The sequence below is a fragment of the Poecile atricapillus genome, chromosome 2 (assembly GCF_030490865.1).
Source record: "Poecile atricapillus isolate bPoeAtr1 chromosome 2, bPoeAtr1.hap1, whole genome shotgun sequence".
NCBI lineage: Eukaryota > Metazoa > Chordata > Aves > Passeriformes > Paridae > Poecile > Poecile atricapillus.
In genome coordinates this window covers 24305063-24320851 of record NC_081250.1, presented here as the reverse complement: position 1 = coordinate 24320851, position 15789 = coordinate 24305063, and the positions used below count along the sequence as shown (strand labels likewise).

The 15789-nt window shown below is 39.1% G+C and overlaps 1 protein-coding gene across 1 annotated transcript in view; it reads right to left on the bottom strand.

Annotated features, from left to right (window-relative positions):
• LOC131575275 (probable acyl-CoA dehydrogenase 6) overlaps window positions 1-15789 on the bottom strand; it is a 77856-nt gene that overhangs the window by 60487 nt on the left and 1580 nt on the right. Inside the window, exon 2 of the mRNA XM_058830467.1 lies at window positions 4210-4330. Within this exon, the coding sequence (XP_058686450.1) occupies window positions 4210-4330 (121 nt within the window). The remainder of the gene's footprint in view (window positions 1-4209; window positions 4331-15789) is intronic.

Below are 15789 nucleotides of genomic sequence, written 5' to 3'. Positions count from 1 at the left end.
TAGTAAATCCCTTTCTAGTTATTGCTCCTCCCAGGTCCTTCTATGCTCATTTTTTATAATAACAAGGCTTAGTATTACAGGAAGGGGAAAAAATAACCCCATACACTCTTTCCAAGTGACTCTCCATGCCCAAACTCTCATAAGGTCTCGTTTTATCAGAGAAATGTATACTTGTGAAGAAAACAACAGAATTAACCTTAGAGGATTGTACACATCTGTATTCCCTCCCCACATTCAACACAGAGACACTTGTAATAAACAGGCTTTCTGATGGAAAGGTGTCATATTCCAGTTGCAGTGCAATCAATCACCTGAAACATTATTTTTGTTTCATAGATGCTTCCCTGTCTGAAGTGACAAGAAGGTACTGATTATTCCTTTCTCCAGTCCCAAATCTGACATTTGTCCCAGCAGTAGGGGAAGGGGACAGACAGTGTAGAACTACACTGTCCCATCCATGTGCAAATCATAGCATGGTTACATAATTTTCCTGAAATATATAAGAACATGTTTTCTAAGTTCACTGCTAAGTGTCTGACAGTAATAAATGAAGGCTACTATTTGGACCAACTTGTAATGATTATTTCTAGATGCTAATGCATTCCACTAAATATTCCTACAGCACTGCCAGTGTAAACACTAACGAAATACTCAGAGCAGGCATTGTTATCACTCATATTTCACAGTGATGCCATGTGAATATGAAGGAGAGCAGACGCTTCCCTCCCACAAACCTTTCTCTCCCATCCTTTACAGGATTCCTGTGCTTTTATGTCACCTGATAAAACAACTTTTAATCATGCATTGGCATACGCAGGCACACAGTACATTTTGAGCCAGCATTTTTGGCAACACATCCTAAAATTTAGCAACAGCCAAGGCTTTGATTCATAATTCGTAAGATCACAAATAACCACATATAACTCTCAACTTTTAATCCAGTATCTCATCTAATCTGCACATAAAACAACTCAAAGGATATGTCTTGCCCACTTCCCTTAGCAAAACAGACAATTGCAAACTACCAAGACTGGTTAAATATTTCTGTTGCCTGCCCTAATATTTTCTGCCCCTAGTTTTGGCAGTAGCTCAATAACTCAGAATTTTATAATTTATGGAGAAATACACGGTAAACATAAATGAAGAATAATAAGTATATAGGGATGTTGGTTTTTTTTCTTCTAAATTCTGAATGAAGTAATTCAGTAAAACATTGAAAAAAAATATTTTGCATAGTGCAAAAAGACACTTCTTATGCATAAATTATGTTCACTTTTCACCATGTATTTTACAAGTAGGAAGAATCTTGCAATGTAGCAGAACACAAACTTTTTCCTAAGGAAAACTAACATATGCACTCTTTTTGAGTCATGTAGAGAATACCAGAGCAGAGAAATGGTTCAAAGACTCTTTCTCTGTCAGAGAATTGACCAGACAGTAAGTTAAACTTACTGATGATCTTAAAAATTCTCCAATTATGGGTGAATGTCTGAGCTTTGCCCACAGTGTTTACATGACCTCCAATGAACATCCTGAACTACAGCCAATATTCACTAGAACCAACTACTGTGTAAACAACTGTGAAAAAATATACAGGAAAAGCTTTGTCAAGTTTGTAGCCCACAACTGCATACAGTGGGAATTGATGGAGCCTTTGCAATACAAATAGTGCCCCAAATCAGTTCTCCACACAGAGAAAGTTTCCAGTGATAAGGGACACATGTAAGGCACGTTCTTTTAAAAACCTGACTCCCATTAAGCAGCTCATTGTTCATAAAGGGAATAGTGTTTACACAGGAAAAAGTCCACTTTCAACAATTCTGAAACCCAACAGATGTTTCCTTCTATCTAAGCAAAACGAGTTTGTAACCCATTTCTGCCCAATCAGAAAGCTTCAAAATTATTTCTTCAGGGGGAAAAAAAACCCTCCATACTTGACAGAATGATCTTGGAAAACAAATTCACTAAAATTGTATTTCAAAATTGCAACTATTATTAAACTGAATTAACTTTAAAAAAATCAGTGTTCTTTAAAGAAAATGTCTTATGATCTTGATACAACATGATCATTTTGGTTTGTGGAAGAGAAAGTAGGGCAGACTGTTAGCTCACAAGTGCTCTGCATTGCAATTTCTTTCCTCAAATCAATTTAAACCTCCCTTCTTCAGACCTCCTGCAATACCCCTCCAAAGCTCCTGGCTGCTCTTGGTATCTTCAAATCTCACAAGGCTTCTTGTCCTCTGCAAACAGCAAATAAATAACAGAAGTGGCTGAGCAGAGTATAAAAGGTGGATCTTTTAATTTTATCTTACAGTATGCACTAATCATACAGCAAGCCTAAGCACTTTGTAGAAGACATAGAAGACATAGAATTTCAGGCTTTGCCAAAGTTGTGCAGTTGAGACTGTGCTGTTGCACACTTTACTTCAACTTACCATCAGGAGAAAGTTTCAGGACTTTCAGGATGTACCTGGTGGCATTACACCATTACAGAACAAAGCTGGATCTGGTGACATTCTGTTGCACAACAAAATGCTGTAAAGACAGCATCTTCCAAGGAGATGGTGCACTTTCTGTCCCCAACAATACTGAGCTGAGATGGACCACAGGTTGCTGAGGATTTTATCAAATTTTTATACCTTTCATAAAATGTAACTGCAGAGGTCAAATAAGCTACATTAACAGCTAGATACAAACATCAAAGCTGAAATTAAAATAGTCATAAACATGAGTATGACAAATGTAATCAGCACATGCAACCTTCTGTGCCACCTTTACCTCCACGAGTCCCTTCTTCACTAGATTTCACTCCAGTTATTTTCTGTCCAGCTATTTTGTGATCATTATACAAAGTTCCCACCTCTGTAATGTTTTATGTGCATAAAATTACATGCAATACCTTCAAGCACTGAGGTTCCTTACCCCAGCTGAAGCCTCTGCATGTCCTGCGAGGACTATAAGACGGCAGAACTGAAATCTGTCAGCCGTGTGATGCACCCTTTCTACACCTTATTACACCCTTATTACAGCCAACATGAATATCAGCAATGCGAAGGAGACCCACTGAGATGCAATCCAAATCTGCCTATCAAACAATTACAGCAGAAAGTAGAAGTGGTTTTCTCTCTCCCCCAGTAATCCTATTTGTCCTCTAAATAGATCTTAAGCATAATCTTGAACTGTCAGCATTTCTGCAAAGAAATACCAGCTCAAACCTAATTGGATTTGTCAGACAATCACAGTCCAACAGTTCTCTGAGATCTAACAGCTGAGAAGCTGTGGGACAGACTTCTACACTGTAATATAAAAATATGAGTTCATTTCACAAGGGAATATTTCTTTGAAATTAGGTGATAACAAGCCATAATTTGTTGCACAGAACCCTCTGCTTTAGCAACATCATGATATGGTGTGGCATAGCTAAGGTTGTGTAACCTGCTTCATATAGAAAATTATTTGCAGTTAACTGTTCAAACACTATCACTTCAGGCTGCTCTGAATGTAAGAAAATTGGGGTAAAAAAAATCACTGAGAATTCTGACTTGAACAGGTATGAGTAGCATTTGAAAAGAAAGCAAGTATCTATTATATCACATATAAACAAAAAAGAGAGCAGAATATGTATCCTAGCTGATGAGCAGAAATGCTTCCTATTCCTCTGTACTATTTGTGTCACCTACATATATACACATACATGCAAAAACTTGCTCTCTGTGTCATCAGCTTCCTGTTCTGTTCAGACTTCTATGGGCTGGAATAGTGCATTTTAAAGACAATCTAGGGGATAACAGCCTAAAGGTCACACTATCCTCATCCTTTGAAATGATGGAGAGGTTGCATGTACAGAAAGTATAATAAGCCAAATCTTAAAACACTTCCAATGCCTACAAATTGTGGTCTCTTTAATGAAGATCTGGATTATTTCATACATATCTGGATCCAGAAGAAAAGTTATTATTAAGATTTTTTCTTGAAAATTGAAGTGATGTTAATTTCCCTAATTTTAAAATAACAGTCATACAGTAGAGGAAAATCAACTTAAGTACTCAACAATGTTATTTTGTGTATTTGCAGAGTTTGTATCCAGCATGTGTATGAGAAATATAAAACTTTCCACTGAATTTCAACCCATGCTTTGACCTGGGGCAAAAGTGAATTAATGTATTGAGTCTATCACTATCAATAGTCAGGCGTTATACACTTGCCTACCTGTTGGCTTATCCACACCAAGGAATCCAGCCTCTCCCAGAATTTTAAACACTTTATGTGCTGGGAACTGTCCTTCTTCTTCCCACTTGTCCACAAAGGGATTAATCTCCTTGTCAATGATCTAGATTTGGAAAACAAATCATAAAAGTTATAAACACAGGCATCCTACAGAAAAACTTTTGACTACTTTCACCTAAAAATTGTAATTCAAGAAGAAAAAGAAAGAACAATATACAGGGAAAAAATCTGAAAGCCCACTAATTTTCTTACTTCCTGTTGGATATCCTTATTCTCCACTCACCCACAACTATTACAACAAATGTAATAGAGCAAATGTAAATAATTCTTTTAGCAATTACTACAAGAACAGGCCACCAGGGCTAATTTAAGCCTCTCCTAGGTCTATGGAAATGGCTCTTTCTCCCATTATTAGTTACTTTTTTGGGTACAGTTTCTAGAAAGTGACAGGAGATGAAATCTGGATTATCCTCCAAAGAACCTTGTCAAAAAACGTTGATCTGTCCTTGATGACCATACACAGTACCAAGAAAGTCAAGCAGAAGAGATTCATTTTGATTACCAAAATATGGATGTGATCTAGTATCAATATCCAACCAAGATGGACAAAGACTCTTTAACCATTTCAGGGTTACAGAGTGTATCTTTATTAGCAGCACTGGGCTGGTGTGTTGGGTCACCCCTTAATACACAGGGCCCTAAATACAGGTGAATACAGGCTTTTTATTTACAGAAGTATTGAATACAAATACATATTCATAACCCAGTTGCCACCCACTTTCCACTTCATATGCTAATTGAAAAAAAAAATTAAGCATGTGTAGTTTGTTCTTTAAAATGGGTTGGTGGTCCTTTTATGAGTAGGGGTCAGGGAGGAAGGGATATGGCTCTTCCTCGTTCTGACCTTTCTACCTCTTCAATGAAAAGTGACAAATGGACCCTTGGCTGGGCTCCTGGTTTCATGTCTTCAATGAGTTTCTGATTTGCAATTGTCTTACGTTCTTGAAGTTCCTTACCAGATTCTTTGTTTCTCATTATAAGCCCAGCCAAACAAGCATAATGTTGACAGACAATTAGTTATTAGCCAATGATTAACCTCTAATTTTAGCAAGGACTCTCTATCTACCTTTAATTTTATAAAGGCCCATCTATTTATTTTAATTAGCTTTAGCAAAGCTTATTTTTAATTAAAGCCTTAGTTTCTCTAAAATCTTGAATTCTTCAAAGTTTGTCTCAATTTCCTCTCTCTTTGCTTGAAACACTCTCAAGGAAGTTGGTGCTGTTCAGGGCTTTAAAATCTAGTCTGTATTTAGACCTCCCCACAAGTGTGACAGAACATGTACTGGAAAAGTATGATCTTCTTCCAGAATTTATAATATTCCCAAATCGAGTCCCTGAGCAACTCCTGACTGTGCTACTGCTAGTGCTGCACACCTTCCAAAAGTCAGCGTCCCAAGCTGCCTGATTACAGCCCTTACACTGCTAAGGCTGCAGTGCTCCTTTCCAGCCTCTACGAGCAAAACACATCTGGAGTACAGACACTACATTCAGCAACACTTTCAGGTTTCAGGGCACCAGAGCTGAGTGTTCTGCTCCACGAAGTCCCAGATTTCCACGGCCATGGAATAGGAGTAAAGTGGGCAGCCTGCAGGTTTGTTCTTGCTGCCTTCCAGCTCATCATGAGGCAGTGGGATCGTGCCCACCTCTACCAGCCTCTGCAGCCCAAACCAGGCCTTGGCACAGGCTGCTTCTGCCATGCAGCCAAGAGCACCACACACCTCGGTCAGCCTCACGAGGGGTCCAAATGGGAAACATCCTCCTCCCAAACTAAACCCTACCAAAACAAACACCAGTTCCCAATAGAAAGGTAATGACTTAACCTGTGACCATGATTTTACTACTAGGCTATTTCATGAAGAGAGAATTTGTTATTTCAAGAACTTACTCTTCTTAGTCTTCTTTCCCCACTAAATAAACAAGTCCTGTGGTGCTAACTATTTCTCGAGCTGGAAATAGAATCCTCTCCCTCCTAGACTGCTGTGTTCTTGAGACCCTGCACAACCTTCTTCCAAACTATCTATTTACTGCACATTCTTTGGAGAATTTCAGCCCATATATGGCTACTTTCTGCCTTCCAGTTGGCCACAGAAATAAGCATACTTCAGTCCTGGTAACAGAAAAATCACTTTTTCACTTCTCTCATCAAATTTTGAGAAGTTTGTATACTGACTGTTCAACTCATCTGGTAATTATTATCTCTCTCCCTCTGTTATATTGATTTAATGTTATTGATATTGATAAATTTTATTGATTTAAACAGGCCTAATGATCATTAGTAAAAAAATACTTGGCAAAATCCTATCTAGGAGAGCTCACGTTTCTCTTCTATATTGCCATATCCCATATGCTCAGATCCTAAGATGCTGACCCTCGATGTTGGAGGTGGTGAAACACCTTTTTGGCTGTAATAGCATCTGGCAATACTCACTGGATAACACCCAGGGGAATATCTGAAAGAGCATACAAAAAATTATTCCGGCGTTTTGATGGATCTTGGCAAAAATATGTGGTGAATATACTAACATAGAGTTTTATTTGGTATAGCTGGTACTGGGCCAAGTGGTTTTTAGCCTACATACAAAGTTACCTTTGAAGTTAAGCAGATTCTGAATGACTAAGCCATGATTTCTGCAGGTTTACTCCTGTGCCTTTGAGTAAAACCCAAATTGCTTCAGAGAACTGACTTATTACCAGGTGACGTTTGCCACGCTGAGTAAAACAAGATCATCCTTGCATGACACAACAATAAAAGCCCCAAAGACAACCTCACTGCACAAACCATAAATTGTGTAGGGCTTAAAAAAAGAATTTGAAAAAAAATCACAGTCCAGGTACTGTTCTTAGCTATTGGACCATTCACTGTGTTTTTGCAAGGATTTAAATAAGTTCTATCAAAAGCTTTTATGCTTCAGTCACAAATTGCTTGCAGAAAATCACACATGGTATTTTATAATCATAAGAGGATTGGGGGAACACCTTCCCTTGTACAGCCACATAAAAACATAAGCCAAATTGCTGGAGAGCTGCAGTACTGCTCAACTGGCTGTTGTTTCAGCACTGATTACTGGGTGTTGTCATCCCTTCCTAGAAAAGCTCACTGAAACAAGGAGAGGGATTTTTAAAGGTTCACGCAATCAGTGACTGAATGATCATAAAATTTAACATTTGCTTAAAACCTTGCTGAAGACAGGTCAAATAATGCTTTGTATATAACCATCTCATTTGTCCCTTGCCTTTAGCAACTTCCTCACATCTGTGCCCCCAAAAAAGTATTTTATACTTGAACTTCAGACACATATTATGTAGACACCTTAACTTAAACCCTAAGGTATCCGTGCAGTGCTTGGCAATTATACAGAAGTGAGCTTTCAGCAGTATGTGAGCAGCTGGTCTGCTTATTTATATATGCTTCATCATGAGAAACATGGAAATCATGGGTGCCAGCATATAGACTTCCATCACTAGAATACCAACTATAACAAGATCTAAAACTTCTATCAGTAGAAATATCTAGCACTGCGTACTACAGATGCCATCTGACAGATCTTCCCAGCCACAAAAGAAATCTTCCCACCTGATCTAGCTTGCCAAATCTCATTGGCATTTGGGATGTAGAGTTGATTAAGGAGCCATATAACTTTCCCACCTGCTGAAGTACCAGTAAACCACAACAAAAACTGTTATTTTCTTGACAGCAAGGGCAGAGAAAGTTTCATTTATGGGGCTGGTGTTTTTCTCATGCTACTTCACCCAAACACTGAAGATACAAACCTACAGGACTGGGCTCTGGAGGCAGCCTTGGTTTATCCTGCATCCCAGCATGAGCTCCGGCTGCTCTCTGGGAATCCTCAAAAAAATGGCCTAAGGGCTGTTATCAGCTGTGAATTATTAAAAACACTCTGGATACTTGCCCAGTCGGAAATGGATCAAGCCAACAAATTCACTTCATGTTGAATGACGGTAAGAAAAATAAGTGTTTTCACTAGAAACTGTCTTGACAAAGTTTTGTGAAAACAGCACCTGTAGCTTCCTTCCCAGGACTGAGGAAATGCCATGGCAGGGTTGGAGAGGGGACAGAGACATAAATTCAGATTTTTTTTAGAAACAGGTAATTTTAATTTCTCTTCAGAAACAAGCAATAAAAATATCCTCCCAAATCACTGCCATAGTTCCAACTATTTTCCACTGAAACTTAGTCTATTATTTAAATAAGTAACAAAAATATATGATGCTGATGCACAGTATTTTGTGCTGATATTGTACCATCAACTAACCACAAACATTAGTAATTGCCATTTAGTTCTGCATTCTAAAGTAAATGCATTCTACAACAGTAGAAACTGTATCTGAATTAATTTGGGTACTGAGAGTATGTACAGATGTCCTTTAGAGCAATTAAAGACTAGTTTTCATTATTCACCAGTATGTTTACCTTCTATCATGTAATTCAGAAATTAAAGACCATACCAGTTCTACACACACTACCTCTTCTAAGTACTCCTTGTCAGACTGTACAGCGTACAGTTTCAGCACACTATTCACAAGATGATTAATTTTGAAACAATAAACTGAATTCTTAAAAATTACACAATTTTTTACTAAAGCTTCCTGTGAGTTATAGCTCAGCTGAGATTAGACTAATTTAGTAGAGAAGCAAGAGAAAATGTCTAAGAAATAGGTATTTTGTATTAAGAAAACTAAATGGAGTCTATGGGGCCAGGATTAGATTAGATGTTAGGAAGAAATTCTTTACTCAGAGAGTGGTAAAACACTGGAAAAGGTTGCCCAGAGAAGTTGTGAATGCCTTGTCCCTGGAGGTGTTCAAGGTCAGGTTGAAAGGGGCCTTGAGCAACCTGATCTAGCGACCAACGTCACAGGGGGGCTGGAAATAGATGATCTTTAAGGTTCTATCCTACCCAAACCATCCTATGATTCTATGATTTTATGGCATAAGTGTTCCATTTTATGTTAGGAGCAGAATTTTCTTTTCCCTTTAAATCAAGTTACAGCAACTGAACTTAGCTCTATTAATATAATAACCAAAGATGACACAGTTAATAGGATCTTTAATGTAAAAAGCAAATAAATAAACAACAAATGACTAATGGCAGTTCCTGAGTGGTTATACCTAGACATTAGCACAGCAATGACTTGAACAGGAGGTAATAGGCCATAGATTCCTTTTCTTTCCATATCAGAAATAAATAAAGCAAATAATTAACAGCCTTCAAAACAACATTTGTCCTTTAGTTTTAATCAAAACCACAAGCAGCAATGACTGCACAGTGAGACAATTCAGCATTGCAGCAGCACTGTGCTGCAGTCAAGGTAGAAAGACACAAGGCAAAGCTGAGGTGGGAAAACCCATGGGTGCTACCAAACCTGGACACAGAGACCCACCCCAGGGCTGCAAGGCAGCCAGGACCCCACTCCTGAGCTCCTGGCTGGCCACACATGCAGCCTGTGCAGGTCGTCTCAGCTGCTCCCCAGAGGGACCTGGGGAAAGCTTCCCATTATGATATGCGGTTGAACTGAAAAAGTTTAATTTAAAAATAAACACCCATGTCATGACCCTGTGAGAAGCATGTGGAAGAAGAAAGTCCTAAGCCCAAAGAGCAGCTGCCCACATGTTGATCTCCATCTTGGTTCCCCCAAGGCATCCATCCCAAGCACACCTGAATGAGTTTCTCAGAATATATTACTCATTTCTTCTCACTCCTGGGCTTGGAGGTCACAGCCCTCCTTAATTCTCTCAGGACTCTTCCAAATCCCTAAATAAAGTTTGATGGACAATCCTTTCCCAGTAATACTCATCAGAAAGGTAGGGAAAGGGCACAGGGAAGGAGACTGAGGTGTGGAAACACATTCAGAACAGATCTAGGGAGAACACAGGTGCATGAGAGCAGCAGGTCAGCTCCTTGTAGCTGTCAGCTACTGGAGATGCTGTGGAGAGACTGAGCTTCTGCCATGGCAGCTCACTGATGAGAATGTCTGTGGCACTTAGTAGGCAAAACCATGTCCTGCTGTCCCTCCTGCATTTATGAAGTCCCTCCAGCACTGGCAGGATGGATGGCAGTGCTGTGCTTCCAGTCCCCAGGACACATGCTAGGAGACCCTAGCAGAAGGCAGGAGCTGCCCATGTGCCTGGATCACCCAGCCTGGTGGGGGTGAGCCTGGCCTGACAGGCTCAGTGCCCCAGCAGAAGAGGCAGTCATTCAGTCTGCGATGACATCGGCTGCAGAAGCAGAGGCAGTATGTGACTTAAAAGACCACAACAGGCTAAAAATAACCCCATTAAACAAATATGATTTAACCACACAGCAGCCAGAAAATGTTCCCTGCAGTGCTAACCTTGCCTGCTCATTCAGTGCACTTTCTTCTGGCAAGCAAAATCCATTATTACAAGCTTGCCTGTGGTCTGCAGTAATCTAAGAGAGCGAAGCTGCAGCCTACGGCTTCCTCTTTCATGATGCACCACCAGTACAGGTCAAAGGTCTTCAGGAAGTTTTGCAGGACCGTTTTCTGGGGATTGTTTTCTTTGTGAGTGGATTTATGGGGGGTTGTTTGTGGGTTGTTTTTGCTGGTTTTGGGTTTAATACTAATTAAAACAAGGGGGATAGCCCTTACTTGTCCTATAAAAACATACATTATTAGTATGTTTTTAACTAACTGGAGCTCACTAGGAGATCTATGTAAAATGTAACTCATTGCTATGCAAGGGGTCTTGTCAAGATAGCAAATGTCCCAGATGCTGCCAAAACACTTCTCTGCTTCACAGACAAGTCTCTTGCCCGCAATATAGAAAATTTGGTATTTGGATACAAAATGCACCTCTTACTCAATATTCCCAGTTGGCTTCTCAGCCAAATATATCATGTGACACACCTGGGCAAATGACCAGCTACAAGAATTGCATATGGGATTTGAGGCTGAGCCTCAGTCATGATATGGAAACTTTCATACTCTGAGCTGTCATCAGACTGTTTCTGGAAACAAGCCAAGAAAACAATTTCCGTGATGATATGGGATTGAACTGAAAAAGTTCAGTTTAAAAGTAGACATCCATTTCCTTACCCTGTGAAAAATGTGTGGCAGAACAAATGTCCTAGAAGCAGAATATCCTGATAATTAAAATAAAGAACAAAAATGAAGTAATTTTGACTTAGGCTTTTCAAACATTTGATCTCCCCAACTTTTCATACATCTAACGTGCAGAAGCCAATTGCTTTACTTGTTGCCTGCAGGACAAGATGTAGCCCACACAGAGAAAAAAAACTACTGGATGAAGATGATACTTCAAGCCAGCTGGAATACATCACTGAGAAGGAAAAAGAAAGTGGGTTTCTCCAATACTGTTGCACATAGCTGTGGCCAGAACTGACCTTCCAGAGAAGTTTCCAATGGATTTTAAAACAATATTGAGTAGGCTTATTCAAGGAAAAAACCCAGAAAATTTTCCTAATAGCTGGAAAAGATAAAATGGGAAATACATGTATTTAAAACTGATTAGTTAGAGCATCACAATTCCTTTTTGTACCTTCAATTAAGCTGTGCCACAGGCAACAAAGTAATCTGCAATCTGCTACTGCAGTGGATACCAAAGACTGCAGTGATCACCAAATACAGGAACCAGCGTAACTAAATGAAACTTTCCCTTTCTCACAGGGAAAAAAAAAAGTGGAGGGAACTATAATGTAAGAGTTGGCAGCTTCTCATTGTGTAATAAAACATACCTATCCCCATCTATTTTTACAAAATCTGAATTTCCATGGAAAAAAAGCATGCACTTTATAGGTATTCTTCAATTGTGCCCGGCCTATCCATCTGTCAGTATCTATACATGCTTCTGTTTAAATAATTTTGTTTCTTCCTTTTCACTGCAATGCAGTTCCTTGCAACAAACCTAATAGACAAAGCAAGGCTGATTACTGGTTCAGAAATCTGAGTGCTGATTATCTTTTGGTCCCATACATCTGGCTACAGTTTTTACCATGGGAAACCAAAAAATACAAATCCCGAATCAACTACAAAGTTTTTGCCAACACTTACTGAAATCTTAAAATGCTACAAGTTTGCCAGGGAGCGCAGAAGCATGTTCTGCCCTCCACCCTATGCAGCTGGTGGCACATCTGGGAGCCCTACTGCTGAAGCAGAGAGGGCACACATCATCCCCATACTAAGAAAATGAAAGGTTCAGCCCACCACCCTGGAACTGAGCCCTGCTCAACCATTTCCTGAGGAATGAGAGGCTAGAAGGCAGCTCAAGACGGGAAGGAACACACATGATCCCAGCCAACACCTTCTCTCTCCTTATGTCATTTTTCCAAAGACAGTTACAAAGACAAACCCCTCCTGTGCAGACCTGAGCATCTTGGCAGTCCCTGCACACTCACAACCACAACCCCTTCAACTTCCCTATCCAAGGGTATGGCAGAAAAGGGAGGATCCCAAAATTTGTGAAAAAGCGAGTGCTGGGGGCACAGCTATTCCTAGGATCTGAGGGCGGATGCTTTCAAACCAGGCTAGTCCTACAAGGTCAAAAATGTGTGCTGTGCCAATCCAGGCACTGGTCTTGGACAAACCTTTTGGATGACAGGAGCTCTGGATGCTGGAATAGTATCCAGGCTCCTTGTATTGAGTTATGAAAGAGATACAGAACTGAGCAACTGACCATCTTTTTTTGCTCCTGCAAATCATATATTCAGAATTTATATGGGCTGACTATTTTCCAACATAGAGATGCTGATGAGATATAGCGCAATGTCCACCTGGGATGCTGGGGTGTGTGTCCTCCATCCGACTCTGGCTTACATCCCTGTAGGAACAAAACAAGTTCTCTCACTGCAGCCCACACCCTCACATCTGAACTGTCAGACAAAACCTGTATCAACTCCAGGTGTTTGCTCAGTCATAAACTGCTTATTAAGACACAATTTTAGTTGTCATAAATGCATAACTGTATGGCCTAATCAAATGTTGCAATGATAAAGCAATATAATAACTAGATCTGAGACACAAAAATATCCACTAGGCATAGTTCTACTAAAAACCGTTCACTGAAAAGTCTAACTAGATACAGTGGAAATTTGTTCTAACATTGATATGGGGCAGGAAAAAAAACCAAAACAGAACAGTGTTAGGACACAACAACTGCAATCTCAGATACATGCATTACTCTGACGATAAGTAACAAATAGGAGCACTGATTACAAAATTGCCTTTATTGCACTTTTGCTACACACCGAAGCATTTGTACAGAAAGTGACATTTTTCCAATCATAAGAAAACCCTTCTTAAGAGCTTGCTTAAATAAGCTGAAGCTCTTCCTTTTTTTTTCTCTCCTGTTCTCCTACACTGATTCAAAAGCACTTCTTGGTAGGGCACTAGTAGGTGTACTGGATGGTCTCTCGTATTATAGAGGTGTATTTCAGCTGCCTCTTCCAATAACAACAAAATTCAATTATGAAGATTTCCTCTCTGATAAAGTGCTACCAAAAATTATTGGCAAGAGAATTAGCCCCTAAAGGTTTATGTAATGTTTCTGTCAGACACAAGATGAAAAAGAATACTGCAATACTCCAGAATCAGGGAATATGTTTTGCTTCCCTTAGACAGAAGGGCAGTTACTGCAGAATCTTTGAGCCTTACCAGTGCCACATCTAAATGTTTTCTTCCTGAAGCTTTTAATTCAGGTGTATGATAAATTAGGTTTTAAAATTACAGGTGCCAGTCATGTACTGTTCAGATTCAGCTGTGTGCTTTTTCTCTTCTAGCTTAGTGAGAAGAGAGCAATTAATTGATTCTTTGTAATACCAACAAGATATTACTTCACTGTCCTGTGGCAGGGGTTTATGATTTCTTACAACGATGAATAAACCAACTCCATCCAAAGTGCTCCAGTGGTCACCCCTCATTATTTTGCAGGTAGTCAGAAAGAGCCATATTATTTTGATGGAAAATTTACAGAAATTATACCAGAAAGTTAAAGGAAGTGTCAATATTAAATTCAGATACTGCATGCTCTAATATGAAGAGACGTTAACAGCTGCAAAAAATATATTATATTATATAATAATAAACAGAAACTCATGACATAAAAGCCAAGAGTGGCAAACAAAGTAGCAGAGTCCTTTGGTGGAGTCTCATTGTCATAGGGGAAATTATCATCCTACAGATACACAACACAGTGTAACTATACTCAGTCACCACTGGGCATAAAATGGAGTGTCATTTATATTACATGCAACTCTAGCCAAATATATGTCAAATTTCACCATTTCCCAAAGTTTATTACTAGTAATGCCAGCGAAAAAGACAAATAGACAGCCCATATACATTCTGTATGTATATGAGTACTGTTAGACATACACAGAATAATTTAAACCTTTTTTTCTTCAAACCAGTTATACTAATTACTGAAGCAAGCTGTAGGATATCAGTGTGCTGCAAGCATTGTTCAACAAGTTAAGAAAAAGTATGTTTTCAATTTCCAAGAGGAAGGGTGGTGACCTATAAAGCTGTAAAGGAAACCACTCACAGGATTATTTCAATACCCTTGCTAAAAACAGCCCCCTGGAATTATAAGAGTCTCTTCCTCATCCTGCTCAGAACAATTGGGAAATTATAGATCATTTAAAGTACGTTAAATTAATATACTAAAAAATAAAATTTATGCAAACAAACAACCAGTTCTTACTCATGGAATTGCTCTTCTCATTCCTCTGATTCCCCTGGTACTTGCATCTGGATTTAGCGACTGGAAAGGGGGTCCCAGAATATATAACAGGAGTACTTAAAATTTGTTGCATATACTGAATTGTCATTCTCTCCCAAAAATTTTGGGCACACTTTACCATTTATCCTAAAGTCATTTGAGACATGCTTAACTTAAGCCAAAACAAACACTGATTGCTAAAAGCTTTGTGTGAGCAACATCAGACTGGATTTGACATAGTGATTTTTCTTTTTTTTCTGAAATGATCAGAGCAAATCTAAAATAAGCGCTACATAATCATTTTTTAAATGCAAGACAATGAAAAAAGCAGGTTTATATTGCCTGCTGTGATTTATTCTACAATATATTCATCACAGGGCTTTATGTGATAAATGTAGTATCACATTCCCTCTTAGTCCATGATGCAATTATCTGCACTGAACCCAGCAATGTAGAGCATACTGTTATCTGCACTTCAGTAGGCTTGGTGGGCATAAAAACAAGGGAGGGGAAAGTTTTACAAAAAAAAACAAACATTGTGTCACACAGCAGTGCAGCAGACACTGCACTAGCAGACATTAATATAGCTACTTCCCTGTCCTCAATAAATACACAGCTGCAAATACTTGAGATACTAAACAGTGTGTGCCTTAACCTATCTATGACAAAGAAGCAGGACTTAAAATCTTCCAGATCACCATCTTCACAAGATACGGCCTTGTCCTCTGTGTTCAGGACATTAGCATTTTATTAATGCAGTTCTTGTCCCTGGGCAGGTAATGAAGAGC